At 56.1% G+C, this 19,201-nt stretch overlaps 2 protein-coding genes across 3 annotated transcripts in view; one reads left to right on the forward strand and one right to left on the reverse strand.

The window, feature by feature from the left end:
- Positions 1–5,137: 5,137 nt before the first annotated feature.
- On the forward strand, positions 5,138–16,651 carry GSS (glutathione synthetase). The gene is made up of 12 exons (XM_058814732.1): positions 5,138–5,273; positions 6,330–6,475; positions 7,686–7,761; positions 8,536–8,675; positions 8,766–8,882; positions 9,101–9,181; positions 9,585–9,662; positions 11,171–11,237; positions 12,190–12,384; positions 13,232–13,313; positions 13,671–13,860; positions 15,082–16,651. Exons 1-12 carry the CDS (start codon positions 5,145–5,147, stop codon positions 15,203–15,205), a joined length of 1,425 nt encoding a protein of 474 aa, XP_058670715.1. The 5' UTR covers positions 5,138–5,144; the 3' UTR covers positions 15,206–16,651.
- A 523-nt stretch (positions 16,652–17,174) lies between these two features.
- ACSS2 (acyl-CoA synthetase short chain family member 2) overlaps positions 17,175–19,201 on the reverse strand; it is a 29,579-nt gene continuing 27,552 nt past the window's right edge. For both annotated transcript variants that reach the window (XM_058814458.1, XM_058814457.1), the window contains one exon: positions 17,175–18,817. In XM_058814458.1, coding sequence (XP_058670441.1) covers positions 18,675–18,817 — 143 coding nt within the window. In that variant the 3' untranslated portion in view covers positions 17,175–18,674. The remainder of the gene's footprint in view (positions 18,818–19,201) is intronic.

Raw genomic sequence — 19,201 nt, forward strand, 5'->3', positions numbered from 1 at the left:
GTTTGGTGCGGGAACAGCAGGGTTTGGTGCGGCAGCAGCAGGGTTTGGTGCGGGAACAGCAGGGTTTGGTGCGGGGCCGGCCCGGCTGTGGGTCCGCAGGCGGAGCGGGCAGGACGGGCCGGGCCAGGGGCCGTGGAGCGGAGCAGCCAAGGCAGGAGAGCGCCGGGTGCGGGCCCGGGCTCTGCTCCCTGAGCGAGCGCTGAGCGGGGCTGCAGGGAGGGCTGAGCGGGGCTGAAGCGAGGACAGCGCCAGCGCGGCGGGTGAGACGGGCCGGCAGGGCTGCGGCAGCCCCAGAGCCTCCAGCGGGGCCGGCCGAGCCCAGGGGCTGCCCTCGGAGCCTGCAACGGGGCCGAGCCGAGCCCTCGGAGATCCCCCGGGGCCTCCAGCGCTGCAGAGCCGAGCAGAGCCGCCAGGGCTGCCCCCGGAGCCTCCAGCGGGGCCGGCCGAGCCCTCGGGCTGCCCCCGGTGCTGCCGGCCCCCTGCTCCTGCCTGCCCAGGGGGGCAGCGCCTGGGGGAAGCTGCCCGGGAAGGGGCCGAGTTCGGGCACGGCTGGGCCCCGGGCTCGTTGCACTCGTTGCTGTGTGAGCCCGCAGCCCTGCCCTGCCCATCGCCCCCGCCGGGGCTCGGTGCCAGCACCCAGCGCTCCCACAGCGACCCTGCAGCCACCGCGGGCACCGGCACCCGCAGGCCCCGGCCCAGCACGGCCAGCGCTGGGCCCTCCAGGCCCTACCCGAGTGGGGCACAGGGGCTGAGGCCGCTGCGGGCAGGGCAAGGATCCCCTCGCTTGGCTTTTTTCTCTTGAACAATCCGGGCACAAAGCTGGTGGGGAAGCAAAGGCTGGAGCCTTTGGGGGCTCCAGGCCTTTAACATCGGCCGCTGCAGCTGCAAAATCTGCTCCCCAGATCCTGGCTCCAGCTGCTCCCAATGCTGTGATGGCTTTCAGAGTGTGAATGTGGATTTTGTGTCCCTGTGGCCTGATGCTGGCTCGGCCCAGAAGTCCCTGTGGCCAAATGTTTCCTGCCTGCTTTGGTGACATCGCTGCAGGGGCCGCTGCTGTCAGAGCCCCCTCTCTGCTGGTGACAGCTTTGCTCTTGGGGACACTGCTCTGCAGCAGCCCAGGAACACGAGTAGTGCCCAGTTCCAGGAGTGGCATCAGTGGGACCCCCTGTGCACAGGGACCCCCAGCTCCGGGGTGGCCATGCCAGCACCCCCAGGGACCTCCAGCCCCAGGAACCCAGAGAAAGTGGAAATCACAACTCTGCAAACACTGCTTGTGCCCAAAGAAAATGCAAAGAGAACTGTGACAAACAAGGACAATGTATTTACAGAAGAGGAGTAAAACCAACAAACTTATTTACATTATAAGAATCATTGTAACAACAACAATCTATAGAACATATTTACAGAAGGGTCCAACAATCTTCAAAATGTATTTGCACAAGACCCAATGAAATAACAACCTGTGAAACATATTTACAGAAGGCTCTATGAAATAACAATATTCATAACATGTTTACAGGAAACTATCAAAGAACAGCCTACAAAACATTTGTACAAAATGAAGATTCCACAGCCAGCATCTCTGTCAGTTCTGGAAGAGAGGGAAGCAGCACAGGACCATTCCAGCCCAGCCCTGAGGGCTGTTCCCTGTGCCCCCAGGCTGGCACACGCTGGCACAGTGGCACTCTGCTGCCAGCACTGAGCCCAGCTGGGCTGGAGCCGGGCCCCAGGTGCTGGGATGGGGCTGGTGTGGCCCAGAGCAAGCACAGGACAGGCTGGGGTGGTGTTTGTGCCACCGCAATCCAGAGCCCCCTGGGCACCGTGTCCCTGAGCAGGGCACCCAGCCCAGCCCCAGCCTGGCAGCAGGGGACCCACCCTGCCTGTGGGCAGGGCATGGCCAACACCTGCCTGTCCTGTCCTGGGGCTCCATCTTCATCCCAGGATCATGGGCTCTTCCTCATCTTCCTCATCGACCTCCATGTCCTCCATTTCTTCCTCTGTAGCAACCTCCAGCTCCTCAACAAACTCTTCCACATCCACCTCCATCAGGGGCAGGGCATGGCCAGCACCTGCCTGTCCTGTCCTGGGGCTCCATCTTCATCCCAGGATCATGGGCTGCTCCTCATTTTCCTCATCGACCTCCATGTCCTCCATTTCTTCCTCCATCAAGCTCCACCTCCATCATTTCTTCATATATCCACTTCCATCTCCTCCTCTCCACCTGTCAGGCTGCAGCAGGAAGCCAAACCTCACAGTGGGGTCTCTGTTCCACACCATCCCCACTTTGCTCCAGCCTGTCTGGGCAGTCAGGGGTGTCCCCCTCCCTGGAATGGCACTGCACCTTCACTGGGACAGCAGTGCACATCCTGCAGGGAAAATCCAGACAGCAGGAACAGCTCAGAATTTATGGACATACCGGGGAGCAGGTGACAAGTGACCACTGGCAGCAGGCGAAGGGTGTGCTGTGCTCGTTTCCAGCTCCTGGCTTCCAGTGCCATCTGGGAGCTGTGGTATCACCAGAATTACAGGGCTGCTCTGCACTGGTGGATAAGGATTGTAAAATGATCAAATCCTTGAATGATTACACTTAGAAGGACCCTAAAGATCATTCCATTCCAACCTGAGCAACTTCCCAGCAGCCCTGAGGTTGCTCAGGGCCCATGGAACCTGGCCTTGAATGTTCCCAGGGATGGGGCATCCACAGCCTCTCTGCACAGGCTGTGCCAGGGCCCAGCACCCTCAGAGTAAACAATTTCCTCCCATCATCAAATCTAAACCTACTCTCTTTCAGTTTGATCCCATTCCCCTTGTCCTGTCATCACAGTTCCTGACAGAGTCCCCCCACACTTCCCTGGGGCTCCTTCACACCCTGGGAAGGTGCTGGGAGCTCTCCACACAACCTCCTCTTCTCCAGCCTCAACAGCCCCAGCTCTCTCAGCCTTTCCCCATGGGGGAGTTCCCCTCAGGAACTTTGTGGCCTCCTCTGGAGCTTCAACAGCTTCTTCTGTCCTGGTGGAGCCCCAGAGCTGCAGGCAGCCCCACAGGCACAGAGAGAGGAGCAGAGAGGCAGGGTCCCCTCACTGCCCTGCTGCCCAGTGTGGGGTGAGCCTGGCACACGGGGGGTCTGGCTGCCAGGGCACAGGGCTGGCCCCTGTTGCGATGCAGATGTGAGGCTGGTGTCCAGCTCTTGCTGCCTCGGCTGCACATGAGCATCACACCCCATTTCCTCACCAGCCATCCATGGCTTCAGACGTTCCTAGCACAGCTGACAAACCAACTCCAGCCCTGCAGTTTTGGTTGGAGCCTCACAGTTCTGTCCTAAATGAGCTGTGAAAATGCTCAAGTCATTCTATTATTTCAGTGGATGCACAAATGTTTGCCTTGAGATGACAACAAATCTTGTTTCTTTTTACACTGTTGGAGGTACCAACACAAGGTTGTCCCATTTCATTACACTTATTCAGAGGACAGACAAACTTAGGACTGACAGTTCATCTGCACATTGAAATAAAAAAGTAGAAAGGACCTGTTTGGGTTTGATTTATTTACATCTAACTTCTGCTTGTTCCTAATAGAAAATGAACCCTCTCGATTTCCCACACTGTCATTTCAAGCCCTTTTGTTGGGAATTGAATGTCCTGTAAGTACATGAAATGGTTCTGAGACCTGCTCTTTGCCAGGCATCCCCAGGTGAAGAGGCCCAAAGATTCCCAGTCTTGGCTCTGTGTGACATGAGGGCAGAGAGCACAAAGCCACGGTCACAGGGCCAGAAAAACCTCAGCACTGTGCCCCAGGGCACCCAGAACACTGCTGAGAACCTGGGAGCACCTTCCTGCAGGGCACATGGCCGGGACATCCCCCGGGGACACCAGGGAGCACGGCACAGCTCCATGGGCACTACAGGGGACATCAGCCCTGGGGCTGCACAAGGGAACCCTCGGCCAGCCCTTCTCAAAGGCACCTGCGTGAGGAACAGGGCAAGAAACGGAAAACAGAACAATATTCCAAATTCCCTTCCTCAGGCAGGTCCGCAGTTGCTCTGTTCTGCCGCGCCTGCCCAGGGTGCATTCAGCTCCCGTGAGGGCAGCAAGGGCGGTGAAGGTTCGCACGGAATTACAGGATCGGTGATGTTGGAAAGGGCCTCTAACAACACTCCGCCCACCATTTCCATGGCTCTGGGCTCCCAGCAGCTCTGGCCCCGAGCAGCCGCCGCACGCAGTGGGCGGATTTCACGAGCTGCATCTTCAGCAGCCTCGTCGCCCTCATGATGTCGCGACATGGCGTCACACCGCCGTAACACAGCCCGGCGCGTGCGCGCTGCGCGCTCCCGACGCGGCTCCTCCTCCTCCCGCCCCCGCTGCGCGGCATCGCACACGAGGGGCGCTTTCACCACACTGATTGGTTCATTGAGCTGCCAATCTGCATGAGGGGCGGAGCGAGGGGCTCGGCCCGTCCAATCACGGAGCGCTCCGCAGCGCCCGCCCCGAGCGGCCGGAGCGGGTCCGGGTCCGGACGGCGGAACCGGGGGCGCCGGGACGGACCGGGGGTCAGTGAGGGGCTGGGACGGACTGCGGGCTTGGGGGTCAGGGACAGCGATGTACTGGGGACTGGGGCTCAGGAAGCGGGGAGCGGGAACCAGGAAGGGGCCGGAGGTTGCCCGCCAGGGTCGGGGCGCGCTGACAGTCTAGAGGCAGGGGGCCGGCTAGGGGACAGGGAGCAGGGTGAGAGCACAGGGAGCGGGGACAGCCGGGGGCTGGGATCGGGGCGCAGGGGCTGGGGACAGCACTGGGGGTCGGGGCACAGGGGCCGGGGACAGCACAGGGGCTGGGGACAACCAGGGGCTGGCGCTCAGGAGCTGGGTACAGCCGGGGACCGGGGGTCAGGACATCGGGCCTGGGGGACAGCCGGGGCTCAGGGCACAGGATCTGGGGGACAGCCGGGGGTTGTGGGTCAGGGGCTGGGGACAGTCAGGGGCTCAGGGCACAGGGGCTGGGGTCAGCCGGGGCACAGGGGCCGGGGACAGACAGGGGCCGGGCTCAGGGCACAGGGGCTGGGGACAGCCGGGGCACAGGGGCCGGGGACAGCCGGGCCCGGCTCAGGCTGCGGGCCGGGCGGTGACGCCGTGCTGTGCCCGCAGCGCTGCCATGGCCGCGGCCTGGCAGGACGTGGTGCGGGACGCGGCGGCCGTGCGGGAGGCGGCGGCGGTGGCGGTGGACGCGGCGCTGCTGGCGGGGGTGCTGATGCGGACCGGGGAGCAGCCCAACGCCTCGAATGTGAGTGCACAGCGCGGGGAGGAGCCGCTCCGTGCCGGGGGTCCCTGAGCCCTTGGCAAGGAGCGGCTCCCCAAGGGACAGCCTTCACTGGGGTGCAGCTCATAGCCCATCCCAATGTCAGCCCTGCCATACAGATTCCCTTTTCCAAGCAGAGGGATAGGTCTGAGAAGGCTTAGGAAGCTACCTGTTGTAGTGCTGGGAGTTATTCCCTTTCCCAGCCTCTCACCACCCATATGAACCTTTGAACCAGAGGAGAGTCTCACAGAGGGGCCTCTTTTGGCATGTTCCCAGCTACAGTCAGCCTTTGTCCCATAACTGGGGTGAGGTGACAGGGGTGGAGATGGCTGATGTGTGGGATTTGCCTCTGAGCAATCCCTGGTGGATGGCTGGGGTGGGAGGGCTCAGCCTGTTGGAGCAGAATGCCATGAGGGGTCTCAGAGGAAGAAGTGCCCCTGTGCAGGAGGGGTGGGGCACCATTGGGGAAGGGTCCCTGAGGAGCCTGAGGGCAAGCAGGCAGCTGGCAGGGATGCAAGGAGGGAGGTGTTCACCACAGCACTGCTACTTGATGTCAGATCAGGGCTCTGAGTGATCTCAAAGGGTGAGGGAGCCTGGGAGGAGAGGCCAAACACACTGCCAGTGTCCCTTGTTTGATGTGAAAATCCAGGTGAATTGGAAACTTCTCTCTGGTGTGGGCTGTGAGTGTGACTCTGTGCATGTAGGATGTGCCAGGGCTCTGGAGCAGGGATCAAAGGAAGTAAGAACCAAACGGCCAGAACCCAGGACTGGCAAATTACCTTTTTCTCTGCCCCTGAGAAGTTCTGGAGGCAGTGCTGTCCAGTTCAGGGGGAGGCAGGGGGAGGCAGTCAGCCCAGCCCCTCTGCAGGTGGTTCATAAAGCAGAACCCTCAGAAGTGAGCAATCAGCAGGGTTGAGGCCATCCATATGTCTGCTCTGCAGGGCTGGGGGCTGCTCAGCCTTCAGACAAGCAGAGGAAGCACCTCCTTAGCCCCTGTTGAGCTGCCCAGACCTGAGTGCTGTGTTGCGTCCCTGCCTGCAGGTGGTGAATTATGCCCCCTTCACGCTGCTCCCGTCCGCAGTGCCACGGGCCTTGTTTGAACAAGCCTATGCTGTCCAGCAGGATTTTAACCTGCTGGTGGATGCTGTCAGTCAAAACAGAGAATTCCTGGAGCAAACTCTGGCCAGGTAATGTTTTTGCATGTTGCATTTTAATGAAATATTTTAAATGTAAAGCTTTATTACCCTTGTGACATCTCTGTCTTTCTGAGGTTTTCTTGGGCCCCAGAAAATGGGACATCTGACCAAGACCTGATTCCCTGCTATCATCTTCAACTTTGCCACTTTTTCAGGCTTATAAATTCATACTTGTGGGCTTTTGAGCCCCTGAGCCTTAAATGCAAATCACTGAAGTCTTTGAGTCCTGGTTTTAGGAGTCTCTTTTAGTTTTATTCTGCATCTGCCTGTGTCTGTTCAGTACCCACCAGCTGTGCTGCAGCTGTGATGAAAAGGTGTCTGTTCTGTTTCCACACCCTCCCTCAGTCACCCCCTGCCCTCTTTCCCAGCCACAAGCTCTGGCTGCAGGAGAATTGTCCAGCTCTGGCTCCTGGGTGCTGCTGAGTTTATCTGTGGCTGTTGCATTTTGTCACTCGTGATTGTGGGGCTGATGCTTGCACAAATCCCTCTTCCCTTCCCACTGCCTGTTCTGTGCTGCCTGTGCATGTTCTGCTGCCTCTGGCACTGGGACAGAGCAGAGGAGGCTGTTTTCCAGCATCCTTTTGTTCTGTTAAATCCTCACCCTTTGGAGCTGTTCCAGAGCTGGCTGCAGCCAGAGCCTGTGGGGACATGTTTGTACCTGTGCTTAAAGAATGCAGCACCTGGGGCTTGTGTGTGCTCTGGTGCCTGCTCTGTGCCAGGGCAGCTCCCTGGAGGTGCTGTTCAGGATTTGGGGCCCTGAGGAAAAGCCAGGTCTGCTCTAGCAGGGCCACAGTGTGTGGGGTTTGGAGCCTGACAGGACAGGGGGATTGGATGAAGCTTCTCTGAACTGTGTGTGCAGGCCCAGAGAGACCTGTGCTTTCTGCCTGAACCTGCAGAATTCTGTCCCATCTCTGCCCTGGCAGTGAGTCACCTCTGCACAGGAGGGCCTTTTGTGGAGAGGCTGTGCTTGGCAAGCTGGGTTTGTGTTGTGGTTTTGCGCTGAGCATTCTTGGGGAGGTGTTTCACAGTGCTACAGCACTTGGCTGAGCCCCAGTTCAAACCCAAGAGATCCCCAGAGGACATGGTTCTGCTCTTTGTGCTGGAGAATGCCCCTGCTAAGGGCTTTTTCTGCAGAATAATTAATTTTCTTGTCCCTCTGTGACAGCAGCAGGGGACTGACATGGTCTGTGTTTCTCTCTAGCACCATCAAGGTCGATGACTTCACAGCTCGGCTCTTCAGAATCTACAAGCAGGTTTTGGAGGAAGGCCTGGCTCAGGTACCTGGGCAGGGGATCCCAGTGGTCTGTGCCACTTGGCATTGTGCTGGGGGTGCCTGGGCTCTGGCTGCAGGCTTTGGCACTGTGGACTCTGAGCTGTGCCAGGCTGGTCACTCCCTGTCCTGCAATGTCTTGTCACAGTGCTGAGCTCAGGACCTTGCCCTGTTGAACAGCTGAGCTCTTTGGTTGGTGCTGCTGGAAACAGCCTGGCCTGGAGAGGGAGGAGTTCATGGGGTTTGTCCTCTGGGAGCCTCAGGGTGTGCAGGGACATGTGTCTTGTTGGGACCTGCATCAGCCAGGCCATCCCTGCAGAATCTCCTTTACTTTCAGTGTTGGGAGCTCCTCTGGAACTCTGAGAGGGCTGTGGGCAGGGAGCAGAGCACCCAGGGGTGTGACCTGCATGGTTTGTATCAAACTGAGGGTGACAGGACAAGAGGGGATGGCTTCAAACTGACTGAACAGGTTTAGATGAGATATTAGGAAATTTACTGTGCAGGTGGTGAGGTGCTGGCACACATTGCCCAGAGAAGCTGTGGTTGTCCCACCCCTGAAAATACTCAATTCCAGGTTGGACAGGGCTTGGAGCAGCTTGCTGTAGTGGAAGGGGTCCCTGCCAGCTGCAGGGACTGGGGTGAGGTTGTCTTCAAAGTCCCTTCCAACCCAACCTATTCTGGGATTCTCTGGATCTGCTCTGGGAGGATTTTGAAGCAAGGTCAGCAAAGGATTTGCAGTTAGAGGCCACAGGAGACCCCAGCTGCCCTCCCTGTGTTGCAGACCGTGTTTTTGGGCATCAACCGCTCGGATTACATGTTTGACTGTGGGCTGGAAGGCACAGCAGCTCTGAGGCAGATAGAAATAAACACCATTGCTGCCAGCTTTGGAGGGCTCACCTCCCGCACTGCTGATGTCCACAGGTAAGGAACACCTCCCCCTGCATGGCCCCTGTGCTCTGCAGGCTGCTCCTTGCTCCATGGACATGGCATTTACAGCTTTGTGTTCCACAGGTTGGTGTTGAAAGTGCTGGGAAAGAGTGAGGAGGCATCACAGCTGCTGCCCAACAACCCAGCCAAGGGGCTGGCCTTGGGAATTGCCAAAGCTTGGGAGCTCTATGGGTCCCAAAGGTAAGGAGCAGTGCAGGGAGCCTGAATCACAGAGATGGAAAGCTGTGCTGCTCAGGTGGGGTGATCTCAAAGGGTGAGAGGAAGAGGGAGCCTGGAGGAGATGCCAAACACACTGCCAGTGTCCCTTGTTTCATGTAACAATCCAGGAGAGCTGGTGATCCAGCTAGGAGCATGTGGAGTGTTTATGGGTTTAATGATGTCCTTGGTATCTCTTCCAGGGCTGTGGTGATGTTTCTGGTGGAGGACGTCCAGAGGAATATTTTTGATCAGCGTTGTGTAGAAAATGAACTTTGGAACAGGTAAAGTTTGAATTTTCCTGGGATGGGAAAGGAAGGAGGTTATGGTTCAGAATCTGATATGGAAAGCTGAGCATACAGCTGGCAGATCTTAGGAAACATAGAATGGGTTCCTAAACAGGGAGTTTTTTGGAACAGGTAAAGTTTGAATTTTCCTGGGGTGGGAAAGGTGGGAGGTGATGGTTCAGTTTCTGATATGGAAAGCTGAGCAAGCAGCTGGCAGATCGTAGGAAACATAGAATGGGTTCCTAAACAGGGAGTTTTTGGGGATTTGTAGGATTTCTCTGGCTCCATAGCACAAAGCTTAGGCTGTTTGTGAAGGAACCTATAGATGCATGAATTCCACCCCTGACCTGCAGCTCAGGTGGCTGTGGGCAGCCTGGTGACTGTGGCACTGTTCTTGCAGGAACATCCGCGTGCTGAGGAAGCGGTTCCGGGATGTGTTTGAGCAGGGCTCCCTGGATGCCAGCAGGAGGCTGTATATGTGAGTATGAGCCAAGGTGCGCACTCCTGCCTGCTCCTGGGCACGTGGGGCTGCCAGGGGGAGCCTGCAGCCAAGGCTGGCTGGAAGAAATGGCTGAGGAAACAGTTCTCTTCCATGCTCCAGGCTGCTGTTTCCTCCTGGAGCTGAGATGGCTGTGTGTTCACAGTGGTGAGATTTTGCAGATACACATCAGTGCCTTACAGTTGCAGTCATAACCTCCCTCCTTCAGCCTTCATTGCTCTGGGGGATCTTTACCTCCTGCACAAAGGTCTGCTCTGAGCAGCCCTGGCTGTTTGAGAGGCTCCCACAGAGCCATTTCCTGTTCACTGTTCACATGCTGCTCTGCAGGAGAGGAAGCATTCCATGTCCTTTGGGGATCTCTTGGGTTTGAACTCTCTGTGTCTTGCCTATCCCTGTGGAGACCAGGATGGGAGGATCACAGACTCCCACCTGGTCCCAAGTGTGACATTTGTCCTATTTCCAGGTAATGTGCTGGGAGCTATATGAACCCAAGGGAAGGGACTCTGTGAGCTGGACTATGAACCTAAGGGAACATGTAGTTTCATGACAATGATTTTTCTGTAGTGAGATTTTTTTGACCTTTGGGGTCTGTGCTGTGTTTAATTAATGAATGTATTGTCATGGCTGGTAGTTGAGGGGAAAGTGTATCCCTTGTTCTTCCTCCTGAGCATCCCCACTGTCGCTGCTGGATGTCTCCTGTCTGCCTGAAGGAGCTCCCAGACCAAGTGCACAGTTTTGATGCCAAAGCTTGGGCATGTGGTGCTACAGCTGTGCTGCCAGCCCAGCCCTGGCAGGCTGGTTTGGTGCCTCTCAGGTTGTTGAGTTGATGTCTTACCTTGAATTGCCACAGAAGAACTTTGTTCCTTCCAGCTTCAAGAATCACAGAGCTGTTAAGGCTGGAAAAGACCCCTGAGATCGAGTCCAGCCTGTAACCCAGCACCACTGAACATGTCCCCAAGTGCCACAACCTCACATTTCAGGTCCCTCCACTGCCCTGAGCCACCTGTCCTAGTGCTTGATCACCTTTTCAGTGAAGAGATTTTCCTTAATCTCCAGTCTGAACCTCCTGTGGTACAACCTGAGGGCGTTTCCTCTTATCCTGTCCCTGTTCCCTGGGAGCACTGCCCAACCCCCCTGGCTGTCCCCTCCTGTCAGGAGTTGTGCAGAGCCACAAGGTCCCCCCTGAGCCTCCTTTTCTCCAGGCTGAGTCCCCCAGGGCAGCATGGGGTAAAAGCTGTTAAAAATGAGGTGCTTACCTCTCTGCAGAGCTGGGTGTCAGAATTACTGAGCCTTTGGTTAGAGCAGAGGCTGGTGTCAGCTCCCCGTGCCTTGGGACAGCCTGAGCTGTGGTTCAGTGGAGAGGAGCCAGGACTTGCTGTGGCAGAGCCAGGCAGGAGCAGGAGGGCCAGAGGAGAAGGGGCAGGGGGCTGTGATTCCCCCTTGGTGCTGGGGCCTGGCTCTGTGAGCACTTCTGGTTTCCTTTCCAGGGATGGCCAGGAGGTCGCAGTGGTGTATTACAGAGAGGGCTACGTGCCCCAGGTCTACGATGAGCAGGTCAGTACCCACCCCCCTGCCCCAGAAACCACAGCTGGGCACTGCCCAGGCAGCTCCAAATAACCTCAGGGGCAACTACCCTCTGTGGGGTGGGGTCAGTCCTGCCTGGTGGGGCTGAGAGCATTGGGAGGCTACAGAGAGCAGGTGGGTGACCCTGCAGTAAGAAAAATGGGTGGCTTTCTTCTCCAGGGGGTCATCCCTTAGTGCAGCACTGAATTGTTTCTGTACAGTAGGGGTTAACAGCTATGTTGTACAGGTATGTTCTGTACAACAGGGGTTACCAGGTATGTTGTACAGGTATGTTCTGTACAGTAGGGGTTAACAGGTATGTTGTACAGGTATGTTCTGTACAATAGGAGTAAAAGGTATGTTGTACAGATATGTTCTGTACAATAGGGGTTAACAGGTATGTTGTACAGGTATGTTCTGTACAATAGGAGTAACAGGTGTGTTGTACAGGTATGTTCTGTACAATAGGAGTAAAAGGTATGTTGTACAGGTATGTTCTGTACAATAGGGGTTAACAGGTATGTTGTACAGGTATGTTCTGTACAATAGGGGTAACAGGTATGTTGTACAGATATGTTCTGTACAACAAGGGGTAACAGGTATAACTTAAAGGTTTCAGACTTGGTCTACAGATCACTCTGTGCTCTCTTAGCATGATCAGGCTGCAGGTAGTAATAGCACAGAGCAGATCTGGCTGGTGTCTCGAGGTGGCAGCACTGGACAAGCTGGGGAAGGTGCACACTGTGGATTAATTTAACTGTGCCACCCAGAGGTGGCGGGAAATTCATGCCTGCTTTTCTCTGGAGTGCTACTCCCACCCCCTGTCCCTGCCAGCAGGCAGGGAGGAGACAAACCATATGTTGAGAACTGCACAGAAAAGAGCAGAGCAAACCTTTTGTGTGCTGTTTTCCCTCCTGGCACGGCTGCTCCTGCTCTGCCTCAGAACTGGGAGGCGCGGCTGCTGCTGGAGTGCTCGCGGGCAGTGAAGTGCCCCGACATTGCCACGCAGCTGGCGGGCACCAAGAAGGTGCAGCAGGAGCTCAGCAGGCAGGGGACACTGGAGAAGCTGCTGCCAGGCCACCCTGAGGCCATTGGTCGGATCAGAGCCACCTTTGCAGGACTCTACTCCCTGGATGAGGTGAGTGGCAGCGGGGCTGGAGCAGGGAGGGACATGCACTGCTGTGCTCTTAGCAGAGCCCTCTCTTCTTCTCAAGCAGTGGGCCTTGGGGAATTTATTGGTGCTTTTGCTCAGAGGGATCTGCTGAGGAGCCCCTGCTGCTCCCTGATGCTTTGCTGTTCACAGAATCATTTAGGTTGGAAAAGCCCTCCAAGAACAGAGTCCAACCTTTGCCCAAACACCACATTATCAACTAGACATGGCACTGAGTGCCACATTCCATCATTCCTTGAACACCTCTATCACAGACGTATTTTGTGAAAAATCCTTTTGCTAGGATTTTTTCTCCTCACAAGCTGAGAGGCCTCAGAAATTAAATGTAAACAATGATTATCTGCTGCTGTGGAATGCAACAGGTGCATCTGTGATTGGTCCATGTTGGTTGTTTCTAATTAATGGCCAATCACAGCCCAGCTGGCTCAGACTCTCTGAGAGTCATGAGCTTTTGTTGTCATTCCTTTCTATTCCTTTCAAGCCTTCTGATAAAATCCTTTCTTCTGTTCTTTTATCATAGCTTTAATATAGCATTTTTCTTTGAATATAATATATATCATATATATCTCTTTTAATATAATATATATAATATATATATTATATTAAAAGAAAAAGATATATTATGAAAATAATAAATCAGCCTTCTGAAACATGGAGTCAAGATTCTCATCTCTTACCTCATCCTCGGACCTCTGTGAACACCACCACACACCTCCAGGGGTGGTCACTCCATCCAGCTCATTCCCATATGAAACCACCCTGTCCATGAAGAAATAATTCCTGGTGTTTACCTGTTTCCCTCCTTTCCTGCCAGGGTGAAGAAGGTGACAGAATGGCTGCCGCAGCCATCGCTGACCCCGACCGCTTCGTGCTGAAGCCTCAGCGTGAAGGTGGAGGTATGAGCTGGGCTCTGGAGGTATGAGCTGGGCTCTGGAGGTGTGAGCTGGGCCCCTGGGAGTTTCCATTGTGGTTTGTGCTGTTTTTGGGACAGGCAGGAGCTCTGTGCCAGCTCCTGGCCTTGTGCTGAGGGATAAAGGGTGGCTTGTGGCTACTCATAGCCATGGGGGCTAGTCCTGCCACTAAGGCAGTTCCGCTCCTGGAGGAGCTGCCAGGGCCCTGGTGCTGGGTGTGGGGAACCCAGGCAGCACCTGGGGAGACAAAGGCTGGGTTATTTGGGCTGCCTGGGCCACAGAGCTGGGGCCAGGGGATTCTGCTGTCCTGGAAGGGTTTGATGTGCTGCTTTTGTTTGCCAGGGAACAACCTCTATGGTGAAGAGCTCAGGGAGGTTCTGGAGAAGATCAAAGACAGCCCTGAGAGAACTTCCTACATCTTGATGGATAAGATCAAACCCCAGCCATCACTGAATTACCTGCTGAGGGCTCACAGTCCCCTCCAAGTGTCAGAGTGCATCTCTGAGCTCGGGATCTTTGGGGTCTATGTCAGGTGAGCAGTGTGCTTGTGTTCCAGGGCAGTTCTCTGCTCCTGATGTGGAGCAGGAGCATTTTGCCCTCTGTGCAGCCCAGGCACAGCTGCATGACAGATGTCTGGGGACATGCAGGTGCAGGGGACAGATGTGACCATTCAGTCTGTGCCCCTGGAGCAGCTCTGAGCACGTGAGCTGCTGCTCTAAACCTGCTGCCAAATGAGCTGTTGGAAAACCACAGGCCTGGTGCTGGCAATTATTGGTGCAGTGGGATCCTGGGCTCCATGTGTCTCATCCCTGATTTCTGGGGGCACTTCTTGGGTTCTGCATGCAGCCCCATATGTGGCTTTTCTGAAGCCCTAATGATCTCTGAATACCTGAAGGCCTAATGCCTGTTCAACTCTAATAAGAGCTGGTTTTGTAACCCTCTTAGGCCACATTTCCATAGAGTATAAATGGAAGTCCATTACACACAGTTTTGGGAACAAAGGTGCTCTGGCAGCATTCAGCCCCTGGCAGTGCCCATTTGCAGAATGGCCAGTGCAGCCACCACTGCAGGGCCCCCACATTAGCCTTGGGGGCTCTGCCCTGCCCTGTGTGCCTGACAGGGACGGTGCAACCTGCTGCTCCAGAGAGCTGCCAGGGGCTCTGTGCTCTGCAGGGCTCAGTGCTGGGCAGGGGCTCAGTGTCCCTGTCTCTGTGCTCAATGTCCCTCTCTCTGCAGTGTCAGTGTCCCTGTCTCTGTGCTCAATGTCCCTCTCTCTGCAGTGTCAGTGTCCCTGTCTCTGTGCTCAATGTCCCTCTCTGTGCAGTGTCAGTGTCCCTGTCTCTGTGCTCGGTGTCCCTGTCTCTGTGCTCAGTGTCCCTGTCTCTGTGCTCAGTGTCCCTCTCTGTGCTCGGTGTCCCTGGCTCTGGGCTCAGTGTCCCTCTCTGTGCTCAGTGTCCCTCTCTGTGCTCAGTGTCCCTCTCTGTGCTCGGTGTCCCTCTCTCTGTGCTCAGTGTCCCTGTCTCTGTGCTTAGTGTCCCTCTGCAGTGTCAGTGTCCCTCTCTGTGCTCAGTGTCCCTGTCTCTGTGCTCGGTGTCCCTGTCTCTGCTCGGCGTCCCTCTCTGTGCTCAGTGTCCCTGTCTCTGTGCTTGGTGTCCCTGTCTCTGTGCTCAGTGTCCCTGTCTCTGTGCTCAGTGTCCCTCTCTGTGCTCGGTGTCCCTGTCTCTGTGCTCAGTGTCCCTGTCTCTCTCTGCAGGCAGGGCAGGGAGCTGCTGCTGAACGAGGCCGCTGGGCACCTGCTGCGCACCAAGGCCATCGAGCACGCGGACGGCGGCGTGGCAGCCGGGGTGGCCGTGCTGGACACGCCGTTCCTGGTGTGAGGAGCCACAGCCCCACCCTCCTTCTCTGCTGCCTCAAGAGCTGATCTGCCCCAGGGATTCCTCCTTAGGGTGCTTGCCACGGTCTGACTGCTGGAGGCTGTGAGAGGGACTGTGTGATGCAGCTGCTCAGAGCTCCTGGGTGCCAGCCCCAGCTGCTCAGAGGTGGTTCCCCCTCCAGGAAGGATTCCCTTGCTCTGCCTGCTCAGAGGCCCTGCCCTGGGCACAGCCCAGCTGTGACTCCCAGCACTGCAGGGTTCTGGGGGCAGGGGGATGCAGAGCAAAGGGTCAAGGTGCCATACAGGCCTTTGTGCTGCTCCCACTTCTGAGCTCCTTATGCTGCACGGTTACTGGAGACATACACAGCCTAAGGAATGAGAGGAGAAAGGTGGATGGGCAAGGATCAGCCTTTATGTGCCTCAGTGCTCTCCAGATTAAAGAGGAGAGCCCAGCTCCACTCCCCATGGCCCCTCCAGCCCTCCTTCCCATGCTGCTGCTATCCTGATTTCTGTTTTCCTCTGTGCCTGAGGATCCTCAGGGTTCCTGCACCAGGCACAGCTGCCCTGGGTAATTTGCCCAAGGGCCTTTTGCTTTTGCTTTGCCCAACTCCTGTTTTATTGGACTGGGTGCCTCTGTGCCACACAGGGCAGGCAGCAGTGCAGGGTCCAGGGCAGGCTCCCTCTGCCTCCTGCAGCCATGTCCAACAGATCTCCACAGAATCCCTCAGAGATGGAGGCAGCTCCCAAGGCAGCAGAGAATTGGAGCCTTGTGTGTGTTGATAAATTCCAAAGCACCCTGGGTTTGGGCCAGTGCATCCCACTGCAAAACAAACCCTGAGCATCTTCCTGCCAGGGAGCCCCAGGCTTGGGAATGCTCCTGCTGAGCCTGGGAGCTCTGTGGTGAGGAAGGAATTGCAGGGGAGGCTGGGCAGCCCAGCCCCAGCTCCCAGCACCTTACTGTGGGACCAGCACCAGCAGAGGGGAAGATGTGGCTCCCTCCAGGTTTTATGGATCAGTGGGAACAGCACAGCAGTGGAGCAGTGTGGGCTCTCCTGCTCAAGGTCTTCTGCCTCTTCCTCCAGCCCCTTCTCCTCCTCAGCCCTAAAAGCTGCACCTTTCTGGCAGCAAAGAGCTCAGGCAGCCTCAGCCCAGCCCTGTCAGTAACAGAGAACCAGCACAGAGGCAGAATCCCTGCAGAATGGGATGTGCTGAGTGGCAGAACCAGCACAAAAGCAGAATTCCTGCAGAGAGGATGTGCTGAGTGACAGAAGCAGCACAAAGGTAGAATTCCTGCAGCCTGGGTGTGCTGAGTGCCAGCCCTGCTGGCTCTTTGCTGCTGCAGCATCAATCACCAATTGGTCACCTGGGAAACTGCTCCATTCTCCAAGTGTGACTGAAACTGGGCTTCCTGGGTGTTTTGTTGGGGGATTGATTACCCCAAGCCAGAGATTAAAAGGAATGTGCAATCTCACTGCTGTTTGTGCCATGTTTGTCCAAGCCCAGGGGCACACCTGGCCAGGTGTGCAGAGATCCATGGCTGTGCCTGGAAGGGGAGCAGGCTTGGGGTGAAGGTGGGGCAGCCCTGAGCTGTGCTGGCAGCCCTGAACCTCCTCACCCAGCTCCCTGGAATCAGTGATGCATGAGGGGGTTGGTGACATGTGGGTGTCACACTGTGTTTTGCTTTCCATGAGCCTGGGAGCAGCACTGGCTGAAGAGCAGGGAGAAACTGAGGCACAGGATGGAGCCAGCACTGCCAGCCACAGTAAATCACATGTGAAAAAAAAAAAAAAAATCCATGGATAAACATCACTGGCAGGAACCTGCCCCTCCCATCCCAAAAGCCACTCCTGGTTTCTGAGCACTGAGCATCTCCCACCCACACCCACTCCAAGCCTGTTTCCATTTTGTTTTCTTGAATTTTATTCAATTTTGCATTAAATTCTCGCTGTTTTCCAGCCAAAATTACATAGCTAACAAAGAGTAACAGGAGGAACGATGATGTAGGAATCCTTGTCACCAAGATGGCACAATCCAGTGGTACAGAGCTGTGGGGGCACATGGGGACAGGCAGGCACCGAGGCTACAGGTGACACAGCTGCTGTGCCAGTGAGAGCAGCAGGTAACAAGTGAGATTTGGGACTTGGCCAACAGCCCAGAGGAGCACCCCAACACCTGCCCTGAGCACCCTGAGGCAGCTGCTCCTCCTTTCCAGCCCCAAGTCAGCTCAGGTTGCAGGTAACCCCAGGCCACTGGCACTCCCCAAAACAGCTGTTGCAGCAAATTTTAAAGCTCAGTTCTCCTTTGGTTTAAGTGCAAAATCAAAGAGTTCACATGCAGGTTTCACAGAGACATTGCAAAGGAGGTATGAGCCCCAGCTCAGCCTTGGCTGGAGTTAAAGTTCCTTCACTGGAGGAAGTATGGCTTTGGCAGGACCCTGGTGGTGGTCAAGGCTCTTGGGGAAAAGGGTTGTGGGCCTGTAGCTCTCATCATCCTTAAGTCAGGTCAGATTTAAGCAAACACTGACTTGAAACACCTCCCACCATTTTTCCTGATGAGGAGATGAGTAGGACTCCCACAGCCCTGCCTGCCTTGGTTTCTCTGCTGTGGCAGTGCTCATGGTGCCATGGGAAAGGTGCCTCTGCCTGGCTCCATTTCCTCTCCATCCTCCCCCAGGACACAAGAGGAGCATCCAGCTGCTCCAGCTCTGCTTCAGCTCTGAGCTGGTGCAGCAGAACTGGAGGAACTGGGACTCCATGGAAACGTCACACCAAGGCTTTTCCCTTCCAGTGGTGTCCATGGCCAGTGAAGGACCCTGGGCTGGGGACAATGCACCAGCTGGCACAACACAGTGAGGAGCAGCAGATCTTGGTATCAGATTGCCCCTCAAAACCTGTTTAAAGCCCAGAGCTCCCTGGAGCCTTGCCCCAGTGCCCTGGCGGCTGCAGGGAGCTGTGCTAGCAGCAGGCCAGTGGATGCAGGATGAGCACAGCCCTGCAGTGATGATGTGGCTGCTGCAGCGCTCCTGCAGCTCTCCAAGCACAAAAGGAAGCTCAGCTGCTCTGTGGGCAGTGGTGGATGCCCCTCCCAGGCCTGCCTGCATTGAGTAACTCCAGCATCACTTCCCCTGCAAGCCCCAAAGCTCCTTCCCACTGTGCACAAGGTGCCAGGGCCCCTCCAGACAGAAAGTAAGTTAACACCCTCTCCCCAACCCCCCAAAATTAAATTAAAACCAAGAACGAGGTGCTGAAAAAGGAGGAGGATGAGTCCCTCTGTGCACCAGGCTGACCCTCAGATGTGTGACATCCATCTGGAACATGACAGACACCTCACCCAGGGCATGGACACAGCCTATCCAGAGCCAGACTCTCCTCGTTTCTACCATTGGTACATTTAATTCAACAGGTGAAGGTTTCCTTCCCGGGCAGGCAGTGGCTGTTGGAGGGACCTGCCCATCAGATGCCACTGCCACTGTCCTACTGAGCTGCTCCTGCAGGAGCAGTGTCACATCTGCTGTTGAAAAGCTGTGTGATGACACCCGGGTCTGCCAAGGTGGAGATGTCTCCCAGCTCGTGGTCATCTTTGGCAATCTTCCTCAATATGCGTCTGGTGATCTTTCCTGTAATGACAGCCAAGAAAGGGAAGCAGGAGTCAGAATCCCAGGATGGTCTGGGTTGGAAGAGACCTTAAAGATATCTCTTCCCAACCCCCTGCCATGGGCAGGAACAGCTTTCACAGTCCCAGGTTGCTCCAAGCCCCATCCAACCTGGCCTTGGACACTTACAGAGATCCAGGGGCAGCCCCAGCTTCTCTGGGCACCCTGTGCCAGGGCCTGCCCACCCTCACAGGAACAATTCCTTCCTTATGTCTATTTAATCTACACCTGCCTTCCACCAGTTTAAAACCATCACCCCTTGTCCTTCATTATCTGTCTATATAAAAAGTCCCTCTCCCCAGGAGTCAGGATCTCTTCAGCATCCTTAGCAGAAGAGGGAAGTACCAG

The sequence above is a fragment of the Ammospiza caudacuta genome, chromosome 15, assembly GCF_027887145.1.
Source record: "Ammospiza caudacuta isolate bAmmCau1 chromosome 15, bAmmCau1.pri, whole genome shotgun sequence".
NCBI classification, from domain to species: domain Eukaryota; kingdom Metazoa; phylum Chordata; class Aves; order Passeriformes; family Passerellidae; genus Ammospiza; species Ammospiza caudacuta.